The sequence below is a fragment of the Piliocolobus tephrosceles genome, chromosome 9 (assembly GCF_002776525.5).
Source record: "Piliocolobus tephrosceles isolate RC106 chromosome 9, ASM277652v3, whole genome shotgun sequence".
NCBI classification, from domain to species: Eukaryota; Metazoa; Chordata; class Mammalia; order Primates; family Cercopithecidae; genus Piliocolobus; species Piliocolobus tephrosceles.
Window position 1 is genome coordinate 31,694,261 of NC_045442.1, and position 20,841 is coordinate 31,715,101.

Here is a 20,841-nt window from a genome sequence, read left to right on the forward strand (position 1 = left end):
GGTCCCTGAACTTCATTATCTTGGGGTTCAGATTTGTTTTTGCTATAGACTTATTTCTGGCTTGATTATTTTATATCCTAGTTTTAGGATGTGCTATTTACTTTGTAACACGTATTACTGTAGTTTCAATTTTTTCATTTTATAAGAAAGGAAACTGAGGCTCAGGAGATTAATTACTTTGCCAGGGTTGTTCTGTTAGTAAGCATCATAGCCTGGATTTGAACCCAAATTTTACTATAAATTCTGAACTGTTACCTTCCCAGTTGTATTAGTTATCTATTGCTGTGTAACAAACTACCCCAGATGTCGTGGTTTAAAACAAACGTTCATCACCTCACAGTTTCTGTGGTTCAGGAATCCAGGAGAAACTTAGCTGGATAGTTTTGGCATAGGACCTCCAAAAGGATGCTTTTTAAGGAATAAAGGTAATATACATACTTGGGAATCACATTAACATGTCACAGCTGTTCTTGAGTGTTAAAGAGAAGCATGCAGAAGTGGCAAATAATTTAAAAAACCCTTAAGGCTTAAACTTTATTAAAATAAGATGGTGGCTAGGTTAGTTGGGGCAGCAAGCATCTGAGGTTCTACTGGGGCTCAAAAATCTGCTTTCAGGCTCACCTAATGGTTGTTGGTAAGCCTCAGTTCTTCACCACATGGGTATCTCCGTAGGGTTGATAGGCTTGGCGGCTGTCTTTCCCCAAAGCAGTTAATCTAAGAGAGAAAGAGAAGGCGAGTGAGAGCCCAGGATGGAAGCCATAGTATCATTTATAACCTAATCTCAAGTAACGTATCATTTCTAATGGTCACACGGACCAACCCTGATACAGTGTGGAAAGAGACTATATGATTGTGTGAATACCAGGTTGGGGTCCATCTTGCAGACTGGTAGCACAGTTGCACAGCTAGTAAGCTGCATAACTAAGGTTAAAATTCGTGTCCCTCTGACCTCAGAGGCTGTTCTCGTAATCAAGTCTGTGATAAGTGACAGAGGAAAGATTTGTATAGAGTGACTATGCTGACTGGAGCATTAGAGAAGATATCAGAAGGTTACATTTGACCTGAGCCATGAAGAAACACTAGGAATTTTCTGTGTGGAGGAGTCAGGGAAGGACATACCAGGTAGGGGACCAGCATGTTTAGGTGCTTGGAGGCTTGAAAATGTGTGTTTGGAGAATAGAGCGTAATTCCAGGTGGTTAGAGTGTAGAGTGCATGGAGGGAGGATAAGAGAGTAGAAAAAAAACTTGCCCAAGATTAAGTGGATGATGAGAAACAGTTGAAGGCGGGGCTGATATGATAAGATTATATGTTCACTACTGTAAAGTTACAGGTGTATTATCTGTTCACCCAAACCCCTACATTTCTAGCCAATGAACCTGGTCTACCCAAATGTTCTAACTCCCTCCTCGCCCTAGTTCGTAACTTCACTCTCTAAAGAGTTTTTGTCTTGCCTTGCTTTCTTAGGTGCTTTTTCCACCTGCTCCTTAATTTACTGCCCTGGGGTTAGGGAAGATGGAGAAGATCATGAGGCATCAGGTTGACAGAGGCTGGGCAGAAGGTCCCACCCTCAGGCTGAATTCACTTTCTTCATTGCTACCCATGGGCATGTTTCCAGATCTTCCTTCCCCTGCTTCTAGCTCCCTTTCCAGTTTTTAGAATTTGGAGCATCAAGTCCTTATCAGGTGAATTTCCTGCTTCCAGCTGGGCAGCAGGCCAGGCTGCTGCTCTCACTTCTCATTATGTACCCCTTTTCGGCAGTATACAGCAGAATGAGAAATTGAAAGCAAAATGAATTTCTTCCTTTTCAGATAAGTTTATAATCATCCTAGTGAAATATGAAGAAATACGGAGTTTGGAAAGACTTGATACTCAAAGCCAGAATCTGGGTCAGAAGTGAAACAATTTCACATCTGTGTGTGAATGCTGTAGGTAATGATGGGGGAAGGTGCTTATACTGGGGGAGAAAAAAAAAAAAAAAGAAAAGTCTTGCCTGGAGCAGTAAGAGGTAGCAAAGCCAAACCAATTACTTTCACCTTCTAGCTCTACTCCTTGATTCTTGCTGCCACTCTCACTGCCACCATAGGATTAGGGAGTGAGGGGATATAGTCTCTGGGAGAGTAAATTTTCCTTTAAGTTACTCTTACATGGAAAATTTGGACTCTTCTTAAGTCAGATATTTCCAAACCTGTAGGTAGGCATCAGAAGAAAGGTACAGACTTCAGTGGGTCCTACAAGAAGATTTCAGGAGAAAGTGGAACCCATTTTGTGTTGAAATAGGAAATAGGAAATTGCTACATGCATGAAAGAATCCGCATAAGAAGCAGTTAATTTAATCATTCTGCCAGCACATACGTGTGTGTGTGTGTTTGTGTGTGTGTATTTTATTTTATTTTATTTTTTGAGACAGTCTCTGTGTCGCCCAGGCTGGAGTGCAGTGGCACAATCTTGCCTCACTGCAACCTCCGCCTCCCGGGTTCAAGTGATTCCCATGCCTCAGCTTCCCGAGTAGGTGGGATTACAGGTGCCCACCACCACACCCGGCTAATTTTTTGTGCTTTTAGTAGAGACAGGGTTTCACCATGTTGGCCAGGATGGTCTTGAACTCCTGACCTCCAGTGATCCATCCGCCTCGGCCTCCCAAAGTGCTGGGATTACAGGCATGAGCCACCGCGCCTGGTCATTGTGTGTAATTTTTTTTTTTTGAGACAGGAGTCCCACTCCCTGTCACCCAGGCTGAAGGGCAGTGGTGCGATCTCGGCTCACGGAAAGCTCCACCTCCCGGGTTCACTCCATTCTGAGTAGCTGGGACTGCAGGCGCCCGCCACCACCCTTGGCTAATTTTTTGTATATTTAGTAGAGACGGGGTTTCACCGTGTTAGCTAAGATGGTCTTGATCTCCTGACTTCGTGATCCGCCCGCCTCGGCCTCCCAAAGTGCTGGGATTACAGGCGTGAGCCACCGCGCCCGGCTGTGTATAATTGTTTTTTAGAGGCAGGGTCTTGCTTTGTCATCCAGGATGTAATGCAGTGGCACAATTATGGCTCACTGTAACTTGGAACTCCTGGGCACAAGCAATCCTTCCACCTCAGTCTCCTGAGTAACTAGGACTACAGGCTTGCATCACCATGCCTGGCTATTTTTATGTTTTTTGTAGAGATGAGAGTCTCACTGTGTTGCCTAGGCTAGTCTTGAACTCCTGGCCTCAAGTGATCCTCCTGCCTCAGCCTCCCATTGGGATTTACAAGCATGAGCCACTATGCCTGGCCTCCAGTATATATATACACACACACACGCACACACACGTACATATATTTACATATGCACATATGTATATATACTATATATGTGTGTGTATGTATATGTGTATATATGTATGTATATACGTATATATGTATACGTATATACATACATATATATATGTATATGTGTGTGTATATATATTTTTAGACAGAGTCTCGCTGTCTTGCCCAGACTGGAATGCAGTGGCGCGATTTCAGCTCACTGCAACCTCTGCCTCCCAGGTTCAATTTATTCTCTGCCTCAGACTCCCAAGTAGCTGGGATTATAGGCAAGCACCACCACACCTGGCTAATTTTTGTATTTTTAGTAGAGATGGGGTTTCACCATCTTGGCCAGGCTGGTCTTGAACTCCTTACCTCATGATCCACCCACCTCATCCTCCCAAAGTGCTAGGATTACAGGTGTGAGCCACTGTGCCCGGCCTCCAGTATATATATATATTTTTTTAAGGCCATAGCAGTGGTTAAAATTTTCATTCTGCTTGATAAATAGTATAAATTATTGAGACCACAAGGCTAATGATGTCACCTGTTGGTTACTGTGGAGACAGGAATAGAGCCTAGGGGCAGTGCTGGAGCGGATGTGGATAGGTGGCCGCAGGGGTTGGGGATGTAGGTAGCATCTCACTGCTGCTCTGGAGTGGCTCAGTATTGGTGGAATGGTGTTATCAAAGGGGGCCAAATACAAGCTGTCCAGATCCAGGCCATACAAGAGGTGCTGGCATTCAGGAATGTACTGTGTGTGCATGGGTAGTCATGTATGGGCAGCATCTAGTCACATTTGCTGGCTGCAACAAAGCCTTTAGCACCAGGGACCTCATGACTCAGTTTCACGGGAAAGTTGACAGAGAAGTTTGTAGATTGCTAAGGCAAATCATGCTCAAACAAGGGCATCATTAAGTGACAACTGTATCAAACAGGATCACATCACAATTTCTAAACAGCAAATGATTTGGAAACAATTAGGATGATTTATATTGCAACTTATATCACTTGGTAAGCAATTTTGGTACAGGTTTATGAGGGTAAAAAAACATAGTGTTTTTTCTGTTTTCTCACTCAACAACAATAATCAACACAGAATACTTCTATGACCAAATGTGAGGAGGGTTTACTCCTCACACACTAAGCAAGCAATCATTTCTGTAGCAGATACCAGCCGGGTGTACTGTATTTCAATTCTGACACTATCTACCTGGAGGTAGTTTCAGATTCCATGGGTTTAGGGCTCAGTGCCTAAGACTACCCCCAGCTTTCGATGCTAATCAGAAGCCCAAGGTTATTTGGCCTGTGCTTCTGATGCACCAGCTATAAATTGGGGTTCCCACTACCTCCTTGTTGGGTTTGATTAATTTGCTAGAGTGGCTCACAGAACTCAGGGAAACACATTTACCAGTTCATTACAAAGGATATATTAAAGAAACATATAAACAGTCAGATGAAGAGATACATAGGGTGAGGTCTGAAAGGGTCTGGAGCCCAGGAGCTTCTGACCCTGTGGAGTTGGGGTGTGCCAACCTCCCAGCACATAGACGAATTCTTATTCGCCTTCCTGTAGGCCTCCATGGGTTTAGCTATCCAGAAGCTCTTCAAACCCTGTCCTTTTGGTTTCTTATGGAGATTTCATTATGGAGGCATATTTGATTAAACCATTGGCTGGCCATGGTTCATGCCTGTAACCCTAGCACTTTGGGAGGCTGAGGTAGATGGATCACTTGAGCCCAGCCTGAGCAACTTGGTGAGACCTTGTCTCTACAAAAATGAGTCAGGAGTAGTAGTGTGTGCCTGTAGTCCCAGCTAGTTGGGAGGCTGAGGAAGGAGGATGGTGTGAGTTGTGGAGGTCAAGGCTGTGGTGAGCTGTGATTGCACCACTGCGTTCCACTCTAGGTGACAGAGCGAGACCTTGTCTCAAAAAATAAAATAAAGTAAAATAAAAACCATTGGCAATCAGCTTAACCTTCAGCCCCTCTTCTTTCCCTGGTAGTCAGGGCTAGGGCTGAAAGCCCAACTGGCTAATCAGGCCTTGGTCTCTCTGGTGACAAGCCCTCATTCTGAAGCTACCTAGGGGAGGCCAGCCGTCAGTCACCTCAACATACAAAAAGACATCACTTTGGAGATTCTAAGGATTTTAGGAGTTGTATGTCAGGAAACAGGGTTGAAGACAAAATATATATTTTACAACAGTTGTCCCCAACCTTTTCGGTACTAGGAACCAGTTTCATGGAAAACAATTTTTTCGCAGACCTTGGAGCAGTAATGGTTTCAGGATGATTCAAGTGCATAACATTTATTATGTATTTTATTTCTGTTATTACATTGTAATATATAATGAAATAATTTTGTAACTCACCATAATGTAGAATCAGTGGGAGCCTTGAGCTTGTTTTCCTGCGACTAGATGGTCCCATCTGGGGGTGATGGGAGAGAGTGACAGTTCATCAGGCATTAGATTCTCATAAAGAACCACAACCTAGATCCCTTGCATGTGCAGTTCACAGTAGGGTTTGTGCTCCTGTGGTAATCTAATGCTGCCACTAATCTGACAGGAGGCAGAGTTCAAGTGGTAATGCAAACCATGGGAAACAGCTGTAAATACAGATGAAACTTCCCTTGCTCACCTGCCACTCACCTCCTGCTGTGCAGCCTGGTTTCTAACCAGTACTCGTTGGTGGCCTGGGTGTTGGGGACCCGTTTTACAATATCACAAGGTCAGTTTATTAGAGAATATAAAAGGAACTCACTTAAAATTTTTTCATGTATGTATTGGTTTATAGATTATTTTTCTGTACGGTTTGTAAAATACATATTTTTTTCTTTTTTTGAGACAGAGTCTTACTCTGGCACCTAGGCTGCAGTGCAGTGGCGCAATCTCAGCTTGCTGTAACCTCTGCTTCTCGGGTTCAAGTGATTCTCGTGCCTCAGCCTCCCAAGTAATTGGGATTACAGGCCTGCCCAACCACTCGCGGCCAATTTTTGTATTTTTTTTTTAGTAGAGATGGCATTTCACCATGTTGACGAGGCTGGTCTCAAACTCCTGGCCTCAGGTGATCCACCCACCTTGGCTTACCAAAGTGCTGGGATTACAGGCGTGAGCCACTGTGTCTGGCTTGTAAAATATTTTTAATATCACTGCTGAAGGTACCCCAATCTTTTTTTTTTGAGATAGAGTCTCACTGTGTCACCCAGGCTGGAGTGCAGTGGCATGATCTCGGCTCACTGCAAGCTCCACCTCCTGCGTTCACACAATTCTCCTGCCTCAGCCTCCTGAGTAGCTGGGACTGCAGGCTCCCACCACCACGCCCAGCTAATTTTCTATGTTTTTTAGTAGAGACGAGGTTTCACCGTATTAGCCATGATGGTCTCGATCTCCTGACCTCGTGATCCGCCAATCTTGGCCTCCCAAAGTGCTGGGATTACAGGCGTGACTCACAGCGCCCGGGTGGTACCCAAGTCTTTTAAGAGAGTACTGTTTAAATAGTTTTTACTAAATTCTGTCTGAGAGGCTCCTGCAAGACCGCTTAGAGCTACAGGGAGTGAGAAGAACAGAGATGTGAATAATGGAGCAAGTAGAATAGGCTAATAAAGTAGCAATGGAGGTTTATTATTCGGAGTACTCTGAAAATATCTGGAGAAGAGTAATTTTAGGACTTTAACGTATAAATTTAGTTCAATTCACTTGTATCCTTGGTATGCTGTTAGGCATTTTGTTTATTTTATTTATTTATTTTTAAGATGGGCTCTCATTATATTGACCAGGTTGGTCTTGAACTCTTAGCCTCAAGCAATCCTACTGCCTCAGCCTCCCAAAGTCCTAGGATTATAGGCGTGAGCCACCAAGCCCAGTCAGTTGTTAGGCATTTTAATTCCTCTATCTGATGTCTCTGGCTCTCATTCTGCAGAGAGAGGTTAGTAGTGTGTTTTCTGCTTTCTTCTTTTCTCCTCTGCTAAGAGGCCCGAGCAATTAGGTACTCCTATTTTTTTTCTTTTTCTTTTTTTTCATTACTTCTTCTTAAAAAAACAAAAAACGATTACATGTGCGGAATGTGCAGGTTTGTTACATAGGTGTATGTGTGCCATGGCCTATTGACCCATCCTCTGAGTTCCCTCCCCTCCCCCTCCAATCCCCCAACAGGCCCTGGTGTGTGTTGTTCACCTCTCTGTGTCTGTGTGTTCTCAGTGTTCAGCTCCCATTTAGGCATGCAGTGTTTGGTTTTCTGTTCTTATGTTAGTTTGCTGAGGATGATGGCATCCAGCTTCATCCATGTCGCTGCAAAGGACATGATCTCATTCCTTTTTCTGGCTGCATAGTATGTACCACATTTTCTTTATCCAGTCTATCATTGATGGGCATTTGGGTTGGTTCCATGTCTTAGCTATTGTGAATAGTGCTGCAATGAACATACATGTGCATGTGTCTTTATAGTAGTAGCTACCCCTATTTTAGCTTGATTCCATGAGCTGTCAGATCGATACCCATCAGATTAATGTGGTGTCTGCTAAAGTCAGTAGGGTCTTAGGATATTCTTTTCTCAGGTTATAGCCGTAGAACTTGAAAGAGTCTCAGACTGGGCATGGTGCCTCACACCTGTAATACTAGCACTTTGGGAGGCTGAGGTGGGCGGATCACCTGAGGTCGGGAGTTTGAGACCAGCCTGGCCAAGATGGTAAAACCCCATCTCTTCTAAAAATACAAAAATTATCCAGGCATGGTGGCAGGCATCTGTAATCCCAGCTACTTGGGAGGCTGAGGCATGACAGTCGCTTAAACCCAGGAGGTAGAGGTTGCAGTGAGCCAAGATCATGCCACTGCACTCCAGCCTCTGTGACAGAGTAAGACTCCGTCTCAAAAACAAAAACAAAACAAAACAAAACCCCCAAAAGACAAAGGGAAGAGCTACTTTCATTTACCTGAAACTAGCAGTTTACCTAGGTTCAGTTTTCTAGGAACTTTATAACTTAGTTGTAATAAGACTTAAGCACTGGCATTCAGTTGGTATACAGTCAAGATTTGTTGAATGAATGAATGAAAAGGGTAGGTCTGACAGTTTCTTCTGATGTGTGTGATGTGTGTGATGAGCCTGGGGTTCCAGAGGGGTACAGTCCAAGCCCTGGGCCTGTGGCTGACCAAACCCTCCCTTGACTAAAAAAGTCCTGATTTAAGTACTTTTAGGGCAGCGAGGATATGACAAAGTGAGACTTAGAATCTGGATTCAGTGAAGACATTGCATTTTAGGCCACTTAGAAACCTCCATACACTAGGGATTCTAAGGGCTGAGATCATAGTTAATTGAATGTTGAATTTGTGAATTTAAATTGAAAATAGGAAATACAAAAGCTAATCCTCTCAAATGAAGAGTATCAATCTATCCACCTAACACAGGCTCACTATTAAAGTGGACATTTAATGGCTTAATCAAGAATCCAAGCATACCTAGTTATAGAATATATGAAATGAACATTACTGTGAAAGCTGTAACTTGCATATCTTGACAAATATTTGGAAAAAGTAGGCCACAGAGTTTTTTAAAGCAGCTTTAAAGTATATAATTTAGTGTTTTTAAAATATATTCACAGAATTGTGCAACTGTTACCACAAACTAATTTTAGACCATTTCAGTCGACCCCTGCATAAAGAAATCCTGTACCCATTACTAGTCACTCTTTGTATTTCTTCCTCTGCCCTCTCCCTCAGGCCTAGATAACTACTAATCTACTTTTTGTCTCTATGTATTTGCCTATTCTGGACATTTTATATAAATGAAATAATAGAATATGTGGATTTTACTACTGACTTCTTTAATTTAGCATAATAATTTCCATGTTCATCCATGTTGTAGCCGTTCTTTTTTATGGTTAATATTTCACTGTATAGAATACCACATCATTGTATTTATTCATTCATTAATTGATAGACATTTGGGTTGTTTAGACTTTTTGGCTATTATGAATGTCACCATGACTGTTTATATGCCAGTTTTTGTGTCAACATATATTTTGTTTTATTTTTACTTTTTTTAGAGACCGGGTCTTACTCTGTTACCTGTGCTGGGGTGCAGTGGTGCAATCATAGCTTCAAACTCCGGAGCTCAAGTGATCCTCCTGTTTCAGCCTTCTGAGTAGCTGGGACTATAGGTGCATGCCACTGCACCCAGCTAATTTATTTATTTTTATTTATTTTATTTTATTTTATTTTGAGATGGAGTCTCGCTTTGTTGCCCAGGCTGGAGTTCAGTGGTGCAATCTTGGCTCACTGTAACTTCCACCTCCCAGGTTCAAGCAATTCTCTGCCTCAGCCTCCCAAGTAGCTGGGATTACAGGCACCCGCCACCATGCCCAGCTAATTTTTTGTGTTTTTAGTAGAGATGAGGTTTCACCATCTTGGCTTGGCTGGTCTTAAATGTCTGACCTCGTGATCCACCCACCTTGGCCTCCCAAAGTGCCGGGATTACAACGTAAGCTACTGCGCCTGGCCGAATTTTTTATTTTTTAATTTTTGTAGACATGGGGTTCTGCTTTGTTTCCCAGGCTGGTCTGAAATTTCTGGCTTCAAGTGATCCTCCTGCCTTGGCCTCCCAAAGTGTTGGAATGATATATGTGAGCCACTGCACCTAGCCTGTTTGTGTTTTTCTTTTGTATACACCTAGTAGTGGAATTGCTGGGTTATGTGGTAGCTCTATATCTAACATTTTGAGAAACTCCTAAGTTTTCCAGTGGTTGTACTATTTTTATTTTCACCAGTATTCTTTGAGGGTTCTAATTTCTCTACCATTAACCTCCCTCTGTGAAGTGAGAGCCAGAGACACTAGCTAGAGGAATTGATGTGTATTTATAATTCACCATACGAATTTTGGGGGACAGATGTCAATCTGGAACATGTGTGTAATGATTTACTTGCTGTTCTCCTGGCATCAAATGTTCTTTCCATAGTTGTTTCCAGTTTTCTTTTATTATGAATGCTGTTTCTTTGTAAGCATGAAATGTATGTTCATTTGATATGCACAAGTAGAATCTTGTTTTAATATGCCTTTTAAAAATGAAGTTGAACATGATAGAAAAATGTTGGCTTTCCCTGTTTCCCTTTTTTGGGAAACAAAAAAGGGAGGAATTCCTCAGATGGAGGAATTTGTTGACGTTTCCTTTTCCTATCTTTGTTGTTAGAGGTTGTCTTAGTCTGTTTGCTGTTGCTATAACTGAATACCTAAGACTGAAAAATTTATAGAGAAAAGAAATTTATTTAGTCTCACAGTTCTGAAGACTAGAAAGTCCAAGTCTAGGGGCTACTTCTGGGTGAGGATCTTCTTGCTGATGGGGACACTCTGTAGAGTCCCAAGGTGGCGCAAGGTATTGTATGGTGAGGGGGCTAAGGAGAGAAAGCCAGACTGGCTTATATAACAGACGTACTCTCATGATAACTAACCCACTCTCATGATAACCCATTAATCCATTAACCCATGAGTGGATTAATCTATTCCTGAGGGCAGAGCCCTCATGACCCAGTCACCTCTTAAAGACCCTGCCTTTTAATAATATTACATTTGGGATTACGTTTCAACATGAATTTCAGAGAGGATAAACATTCAGACTATAGCAAAGGACACTGGTTTTATCATCTATGTATATAACCTTCTATATATCAAACATAGTAACTCTATTATATTATTTGTTGCAAATGTAATTTCCCATGTTGTTTGCCATTTTTTTTTTTTTTTTTGACACGGAGTCTCGCTCTGTCACCCAGGCTGGAGTACAGTGGTGCGATCTCGGCTCACTGCAAGCTCCGCCTCCAGGGTTCACGCCATTCTCCTGCCTCAGCCGCCCGAGTAGCTGGGACTGCAGGCGCCCACCACCACGCCTGGCTAGTTTTTTGTATTTTTTAGTAGAGACGGGGTTTCACTGTGTTAGCCAGGATGGTCTCGATCTCCTGACCTCATGATCCGCCCGTCTCGGCCTCCCAAAGTGCTGGGATTACAGGCTTGAGCCACCGCGCCTGGCCTGTTGTTTGCCATTTAATTGTAATCACTGAAATTTTTTTTTATTAAACAAAATATTTGTATTTTTGGGAAGTAAATTTCATCAGTATTTACCTTTATAATTTCATCTGGCTTTTTAACCTTTCAAAATCCTATCTCAGAGATGAAAAAAATGCTTTTGGTAGGTTTATAATTTTTAAAAATATCACTTATCTTGACCTCAAGTTACTAACTGCTTATTTGAAAATACTCTCAGAAACATATATGTCGTTGAGATGTGAATAACCCTGAATATTCCAATGATCTAGCAGAATGCTGTCCGGTAAAAACTTTTGCAATAATAGAAAAGCTCTATATTTTTTTCTGTTCACTATGGTAGTAGTCATTAGCCACATGTAGCTATTGAGCACTTGAAAGGTGGTTAGCACAACTGACAAACTGCATTTTTAATTTAACTATTAGTGTAAATAGAATTTAAATTTTACAGTTTGCAGCAAAAAAAAAGAAAAGAAAAGAAAAAGAGACAGAACTTCTGGCTGAGCACGGTGGCTCGTGCCTGTAATCCCAGAACCTGGGGAGGCCGAGGCAGGTGGATCACTTGAGGCCAGGAGTTCGAGACCAGCCTGGCCAACATGGTGAAACCCATCTGTACTAAAAGTACAAAAAAATTAGCTGGGTATGGTGGTGCATGCCTACAGGGTGGCTGGGACTATAGGCATGTGCCACCATGCCCAGTTAATTTTTTTATAGATTTTATTTATAAGTAAGACTGATATCTTAAATTATATATTTAATTAAAAATTTAATTTAAATAAAAACCACATTCAGATAGATACAGAGAATTAAGGTCTTTAATTTTGTGTTTTTGCATTCCATGTCACTATACCGCTTTCAGTGGAATAGTTTAATTGTGACCCTCTGGTTTATCCTTTTTCCCTGGAAAGGTACTCAAGGGAAAGATGTCAGTGGCGCCTAATTGATTGTTGACTTATAAGTAGTTACAGCACCTTCTACCCATTGATAAGGGGAATGGGTAGCACAAGCAGTATGTGATATTGTGTGTGTGTGTGTGTGTGTGAGAGAGAGAGAGAGAGAGAGATATTGATGAATCTACTAGAAGAAGGCAGAAGTTTTTTTTTTTTTTTTTTTGAGACAGTCTTGCCCTGTCACCCAGGCTGGAGTACAGTGGCACGATCTTGGTTCACTGCAACCTTTGCTTCCCAGGTTCGAGCAATTCTCCTGCCTCAGCCTTCTGAGTAGCTTAGACTATAGGCATGTGCCACCACGCCTGGCTATTTTATTTTTATTTTTATTTTTTTGAGACGGGGTCTTGCTCTGTCACCCAGGCTGGAGTGCAGTGGCGCGATCTTGGCTCACTGCAAGCTCCACCTCCTGGATTCACGCCATTCTCCTGCCTCAGCCTCCTGAGTAGCTAGGACTACAGGTGCCCGCCACCACGCTTGGCTAATTTTTTGTATATTTTAGTAGAGATGGGGTTTCACCTTGTTAGCCAGAATGGTCTTGATATCCTCACGTCGTGATCCGCCCACCTCGGCCTCCCAAAGTGCTGGGATTACAGGCGTGAACCACCGTGCCCTGCCTATTTTTTTTTTTTTAATTTTTTTTGAGATGTAATCTCACTCTGTCGCCCAGGCTGGAGTGCAGTGGCACGATCTTGGCTCACTGAGTTCAAGTTCACTCAGTTGGGATTACAGGCATCGCCATCGTGCCAGGCCTTTTTTTGTACTTTTAGTAGAGATGGGGTTTCGCCATGTTGGCCTGGCTGGTCTTGAACTCCTATCCTCAAATGATCCACCTGCCTTGGCCTCCTAAAGTGCTGGTATTACAGGTGTGAGCCACTGTGCCCAGCCAGAAGTTTTGCATTTTTTTTGCATGTATACATATTCATATCCAGTGTCTTAGTGGCCTTATCAAAGCCGGCTCACTAAGAAGGGATCTGTGATGAGTTGCACTATATTCTCAGGCTTACCCTCATTGTTTGCTTTCCCTGTTACAGACGCTGCATCCAGGTAGTACACAAACTGCTTTGCTACCAGAAGAAGTGTCGGGTACGCCTGCATTACACCTGGCGGGAGCTCTGGTCAGGTAACTTTCTCTCTTGAACTCATCTTCTTTTTCTATACCTTTTATGAGCCCCTAGGCCTGGGCTCAAGATGGATTTTTTGTTTTTTAACCTTTTGGTTTGTTTAGGATGCCTTTATTTTCAGTTACTCTTTTTGTCTTTTTTTTTTTTTTTTTTTTTTAACATTTTAGCTTTTTTCTAATCCAGACCTGGGTGTGTCATATGTCTATTCTTTGTCTCTTGTTCCTTCCCCTCCCTATATTTTTTGTCAACTGATAAAAACAACTGAGTATTTCTTGTGTTCCAATAAATCTTTCTTTGAGTAAGAATGAGGTAGGAGAAGTCTGTACAAACTTGGGTTTTCACTCGGTTTCATTTGGTAGCCACATATGGACTATAGGGAGGCTTCTGTGTGTTTCCTCAGGACAAGTAATCAGGAGGAATGCCATAGGGAGAGATGGAGGGATAGGGACGGGAGTGGGGAGATGCGGGAATTCTGTTCTTTGTGTTACATCTGGCATTATTACTGTTTATAGACAGTGTCACTTGTGCCACTCCCCCTGTGCCAGAGACAAAACAGCAAATTACAGTGTTTACTTTGTCTTTGTATACATTTGGTAGTCCAGTAAAGTCACTGCTACCCCTGCAGGGGGAAGTGGCTCTTCGCTAAGGGTACAATTAATGCTGGCTTGCCACCCCTTTCTTTTGTGTAACTAAATTGGAGGTTTCAGGAAACCAGAGGAGACATGTTCCCTGAGGCAGTTGCTTACTGCTAGGTCCTGTGGCTTTTGAGACCTGATGGTACAATAAAATCTTCTCCAGATGATTACAGTGATGAAAGATTGCCCACCCATGGGAGAGCTGCTCTGTATTTTCAGCAGAATAGGATATGTTAGTGTTAGAGGCTTTATAAGAAACAGGCCAGTAACCCAGCCCCCTTCCATGGAATTCGTCTCACTTGTTGTGACACATGATTTCCTCCCAACCCAATTTGGCTTTCTAAATTTAGTCCCCCATAATGGGAAGTGGAGATCTTTAATTAATGGATTAGCAAGTTTTTGCAGTTACTGCCTATGGTGGTAAAGGGGGAGTAGGAGAATAACACTAAGTGGCAATAGTGGCATTTTGATATTTCAGGAGAGGAGAGTATGATTGTGTGAGAGTTTGAGGTGGAGAGAATGTCAGGGGAGTTAAAGAGAGATCAAAAGAGATGGAAATAACCAACAGTAGAATTTCTTAGGTAGCAGCACCTCCTTTTAATATAAAGGACTATTATTGTTGCCTATGGATAGTTGTAAGATTATTAGGCTCTAAAAGCATAGGATTAAAGAGAAAACACAATAATGATGCAGATCTTCAGATGTTGGTACAGTTGTTAGATTTATAATAAGTACAAATGGTGTATGTCTATAACTTGAATGAAATTACACATTGTGGTACTAAACAAGGTGGTAGTAGTAGTTGTTTCTGCCTGCCTCTTCTGATTCCCTTCTGGTTTTACTTTCTCTTTCATTCTATGTTCTTTCCTTTTTGTCCTAGCTATTCTATTTCTGGCCTCTGTGATCTCTGTGACTTTTCTCTCATTCTCATGATCTGTTGTCCTCTTCCTCATTATCCTATTCCATTGTCTTGTCCACATTGCCTTCTATTCTTCTTTCTGGTCTGTTTCCTGGGGCTCAGGGCTTCCTGTTATTCTCCTTCTATCCCGATTTTATATCCTCTGTTCTCTTGATGAATCCACACTTTTATTGGTATGAACTGTTCTTTGTGTTATTATAGTCATGCATTTGCATTTAACTTTTTACATATGTCATAAACTCCAGAATACATTGCCGTCATTTTTGCTTAAACAAGCGATTATCTTTTAAAGAGATTTAAAAATGTCTTTTATATTTATCTTTTCTGACTCAGCATTTTGCTTTTCTCACTAGGAAGTGGTGAAGAAGAAGGCCATATTTTATTCTGTGTTGGTCAGTTGACGTTATGTGTCTCCGAACTTTCAGCTCTATTTATAATTATGTCCTATTCTCAGGACTGATTGCATGACAGTCTAAGGCTCTTGATGAGTTGAGGGGAAGTATATATGAGTGTCCTTAAAGAGGCATGGACCATTGCTTGTTGCGAAGGCATCTAGACATTTGTACTGGAGTTCTCTGCTAAGTGACATTAGCTCCTTTTCCTGTATAGATGGGTGAGCCCTCCTGGAACCCTGGGTCCATGTGTTCATATGTGGAGTGTAAAGTGAGATGCAGAGCAGCAGATGTTAAGGAAAGCTGCAAGACACAACGTTGCATCCCATGCAGTAGAGCCCGTAATAGTGTATAATATTGCATTCTGTGAATACAAGCATGTCTATGGTGGATCCACCTACTTCTTGGCAGAAACTACCCCTCATATGTTGGATTGCCCGTATTTTCACTCATTCTTTGCCTTCTAGACTTATGGATTTGAGGGAGCTATGTGAAACTCATCATGGCAGATATGCTTATGTGTATATATCCTTTGCCATACATGTGCTGCAAACTGTAATGAAATTTTATTTGTAAGACTGGTAAGGCATGTGTTATTAAACTGGACACACAAAAGCCCTTGGTTATCTAGGAAGCAATCATCTAGGGTCCAGATGTAGTTTGTAATGTGGGTGTTTAGTATCACTGTACTTCAGTGCTGATTTTTATTTCTTTTTTTGTTTGTTTGTTTGGTATTTTTTTTGAGATGGAGTCTCGCTCTGTCACCCAGGCTGGAGTGCAGTGGCCGGATCTCAGCTCACTGCAAGCTCCGCCTCCCGGGTTCACGCCATTCTCCTGCCTCAGCCTCCTGAGTAGCTGGGACTAGAGGCGCCCGCCACCTCGCCCAGCTGGTTTTTTTGTGTTTTTTTAGTAGAGACGGGGTTTTACCGTGTTAGCCAGGATGGTCTCGATCTCCTGACCTCGTGATCTGCCCGTCTCGGCCTCCCAAAGTGCTGGGATTATAGGCTTGAGTCACCGCGCCCGGCCTGATTTTTATTTCTATGCTGTTTGACTGTATTAGCTCTTTATTATTATTAGGGAGGTAGCCAGAGGTCCCCAGATTCCCATAATGAATTCACAGGTATGATCTTATGGACAAGGAGGAGCCAGCTGTATTAGCTGGGGGTTCAATTTTGCTTGATAAACTTTTCTTAGTTGGTTTTACAGATAGGAGCCCTGACCTACTCCCTGCTGCCACTGTCTGTTTCTATGATGCCTGTCACCATGATATCTGAGTATGTGGGAAAATATATTTAGGCTAATTTTAACTAGAATATGGAAAGGAAACAGTCCTATTGCTCTGCATTGCCCTGTTTTGAGCAATCGCTGTTTTTTTACCACATTATAGAAAGTTTGAAAGCTCTTCTCTGATGTCTAGGCAACCCAGATCTCCCAGTCTAAGTGAAAGATTAGATCTTAAAACTCTCCACTGATAGAGGTAGAAAACTGGGTTTTGGAATAAGATCATAGTGAAATAGTTCTTTACCTTTGAGAGTAGAATGAAAGCTACAAGTAGAATGAAAGTCATCTTTGTATCCAGAAAAAATGTCCATTTGCACATGCATATTTTGCATATAGTTTCAGAGTTTCTGGACCCTCTGAAGCACCTCCATGATCTTGTGTCAAAAACCTGTGTTAATTTTAAGTTCCATAGCCTCCCAATTAATCCTGTTCTCACAAAACATCTTAGTATCTAGGTAATTTTTTTTTTTTTTTTTTTGAGAAAGAGTCTCACTCTGTTGCCTAGGCTGGAGAGCAGTGGTGTGATTGCGAGTTCCAACAGCCCTTCCACCACAGCCCCCGCCCCAAGTAACTGGGACTTAAAGGCACGCACCATTATGCCAGGCTAACTTTTGTAAAGATGGAGTTTTACCATGTTGGTCAAGCTGGCCTCAAACTTCTGACCTCAGGTGATCTGCCCTCCTCTGTCTCCCAAAGTGCTAGGATTAGAGGTGTGAGACACTGCGCCCAGCCAATATTTTTCTTTATTTACTGGTCACATTGCGTTCCTACTGGGAATTTTAGATGAGCAGTCTGCCTGGAACTTCTTGAGGCTATAGACCATGTTGTTCACTATGTCTTATTTTCGGAGTGTTTTCTATAGTATATTGGGTCCCTATTTTAGTATATCACATTGTTTCGCTATGTTTGCTTTTTTTTTTTTTTTTGGGAGACAGGATCTCATTCTGTTGCCCAGGCTGGCGTGCAGTGCCATGATTTCAGCTCACTGCAACCTCTGTCTCCTGGGCTCAAGTGATCCTCCCAACTTAGCCTCCTGAGCAGCTGGGACCATAGGTGCAAGCCACCATGCTAATTTCATATGTTTTTACAATGATTTGTTTAAATATCTATATTTCCTCTCAAAAATGTTCCTGGAGGGCAAGGCCTGTTTTTTAATCATTGTTACATCTCTAGCAGACTACTGGGCTATTTATTTATTTATTTTTTGAGACAGGGTCTTGCCCAGGCTGGAGTGTAGTGGCACAATCATGGCTTATTGGAGTCTCCACCTCCTGGGCCCAATGGATCCTCCCACCTTAGCAGCCATACCAACATGCCTGGCTTATTTTTGTATTTTCCTTTTTTTAGAGATGGGGTTTCATCATGTTGCCCAGGTGGTCTTGAAGTCCTGAACTCAAGTGATCTGCCTGCCTTGGCCTCCCAAATTGTTGGGATTATAGGCATGCGCCATATCACCTGGCCTGCTTAGCTTTTTAATAGGAACTCAGATAACATTTGGATGAACAAATAAGTGGATGAATGGATATGTAGGATTTTCATTAATGACGGATCAACATTCTCTAAAAGTAGCACAATGTTGTGTTTGAGCCAAATAATAATAATAATAGTAGGATGTAACTCGTTACTGTTTCTGTTGAGCTGACATCATCACCTTTGATAGGGCCAGCCATCCACCTTAGTTTATTTGATTTGTTGATGTGAAAGAGAGTAGTTAGTAATTTATTTTGTTTTTCTCATTCTTCCTTACCCACAGATGGATGGATTGCTTTTAACCAGGTAAAAATGGAAACTTTGATGGTTTCTAAACCATTAAGCAAAGAATGAGCAGGATGTGCAGAGAGAAGCATGTAGTTATTGGAGAGGGAAATACTTGAACAGAGCTTCATGGATTCAGCTTATTTTACTTCCACTGCAGGAAGAAGGGGCATTGGAGAGGCAGCCTACATTTAAATAGTATGACTTTCCATCATCTGAAAACATGGGTTGATTTAAAGGCAGATTTATACTGGCATTTTATATTCGACATTTATATATGGATCACAGTTGTTACCCTTTCACTCTCCCACATCCCGGTGATAAGTCATTATTTTTATTCCCATTTGTTGGGGAATGGATTAGAGATATAGAAGGGTTAAGTGACTTGCTAAGGATCATGGAACCAGACACTAAACAGAGTCGTGATTAGAACTTAGAGTTCCTGACTCCTATGCTCAGACACAGATCACTAAGCAACATTTGCCTCCCTGCAGGAAGAAAGGCCCCCTAAGCCCCCAGAACAATCTGTTCAGCTTCACTGTGCTAAGTAACATCCAAAGCATTCACAGCTTTGTGAAAAAGAGAGAAATTGTACATGGCCTGACCTTTTACATATCTACTGGGAAAAATGGAAAACTCAGGGAGTATCACAGCGTTCTAGATCCAGCTGGCTCTGCCATTACTGACAGAGGCCTGTGACTTCTTGGTTAGGTACATCTCAAGACTGGCAATTGAGAGTCTTTTGTTGGAAGCTTGTTTTACTTTTAAGTGTTGCCATGCAGGACTGAAATTTTTCGGGAGAAAGGCTGACTCAAGCCATAAATTTATCTGGCAGTTCTTGTGTAGATGTAGCTTTGATAGTTCAGCAACCCCTCTTGATTTTGAGAAACTATCCTTTGAACTTTTCATTGTGTTCTTCTTTTAGTTTAGTTTCTTTTTTAAACTTTTAATTTTGATGTAATTATAGACTTACAGGAAGTTGCAAAAATAGTATGTAGAGTTTCATGTACCCTTCACCCAGCTTCCTCCAATGATGACATCTTATATAACTCTACAACATTGCTTCTTTTAGTTTTGAAGAGAGTATCCAGGCGGGAAAGAACATAGCAGTAAAAACTAGAGTAGATGGGAAGGGGAATTTTGGCAGCTGCTATTTCTATCTTGTTTTTAAAATTGCTCTTCCTCATTCTGCTAAATTTTCTCTGATTTAGGCAAATATGTCACAAGATATATTCTAGACTGATGTGCCTAATTAAGACGGCTCTAGCTTCTATATGCAAAAATAGAGAGGCTTTTTTCCTCTATGGGTAATCAATTCCTCTCAAAGTTAGAATGTTCTAATTCAGGGGCATTAGAAGGTATCTTTCTGGTTCTATAATGTAGTTATGAAATATTCTCTACAGCAGTATAGAAAGCCCAAGGACTAAAAAGGAATGCCAGGAAGCTTTTTTCCCTTTCAAATCACTACATTTGGCTGAATCCAAAATTTACACTATTTTGAATCTTTCTCTCATCCCCTCAGAAACTTGGCAGAAGCAAAAGATAAGAATCTCTAACAGGTTTAGCCTGTTACAAGGAGAAAAAGATTCCCACGTAAAAGCCCCCAAAAGAGCAAGAGATCACTTTGTTCTTTTTTCTGTGCATGCAGTCACTTGCTATCCAGAAAAATCTCAACTCTCATAGGCCCATGAGCATTTTGTCAAGTAAAAGGGACAGGGGAAGGATTAGCTGTGCTTTTGGTTACTCTGCCTATACTAGTTTCAAAGGGACATATCATGTGGTCTCATAAGGTATCATCCTTCTCTGGATCTCAAGGGAGCAAGACAAGTCTGTTATTGGTCCTACCTCATTTTGGCAAAAGGTAAAAGTTATTGGTTCTGTGTCAGATGGCTCCACTGAGATATGGTCTCATTGACTTTTATATTTCTTAAGGGGTGATTTTGGCTATCACTGGTTAGGGAAACGTTGAGGGGAAAGGAGCAGTTGGTATAGGGCTCGAGAAGAAGGCAGTGGCTCCTGAGCATGCTTGGTTAGAGGCAGCTGCACAGGGACCCTACATTTCCCAAAGTCTGGGGTCTGGGAACTTTCATGTAGAAACTCATTTTCGTGAAAAAGAAGAGGGTGGGTGCTAATTGTGAGGTTTGCATTATCTGCAAGAAAATGGGGAATGGAAGATGGTTGAGAACCTTATTTATTTTTTTTCCAGCACATACACATTGACTGCAAGGAAAATGGTAAGGATGGAAGCAGATTTCCATTTAAAGAAAGGATTTGTTCCATTTCTGACTCATTTAGAGGAATGTGGAACCTTTAGTCAGTGCAGGCTGCTGACATACTGACTTGTGTGCTCTGTTCACCTGGAGAGGCTGATAGCATACAGCCAGAGCCATTTCATTTTCTTGTTTGATTCTTTGGTCTCTGTGTCAGTGAGGTGCTTAGGCTTGCAGCCAGACAGATGCCTTTATTCTGAAAAGCCACCTAG

General features: G+C 41.8%; 1 protein-coding gene across 2 annotated transcripts in view; it reads left to right on the forward strand.

The window, feature by feature from the left end:
• Nucleotides 1–20,841, forward strand: part of ARMH3 (armadillo like helical domain containing 3) — a 223,820-nt gene that overhangs the window by 73,471 nt on the left and 129,508 nt on the right. For both annotated transcript variants that reach the window (XM_023206477.1, XM_023206479.1), the window contains one exon: nucleotides 13,288–13,376. In XM_023206477.1, the coding sequence (XP_023062245.1) occupies nucleotides 13,288–13,376 (89 nt within the window). The remainder of the gene's footprint in view (nucleotides 1–13,287; nucleotides 13,377–20,841) is intronic.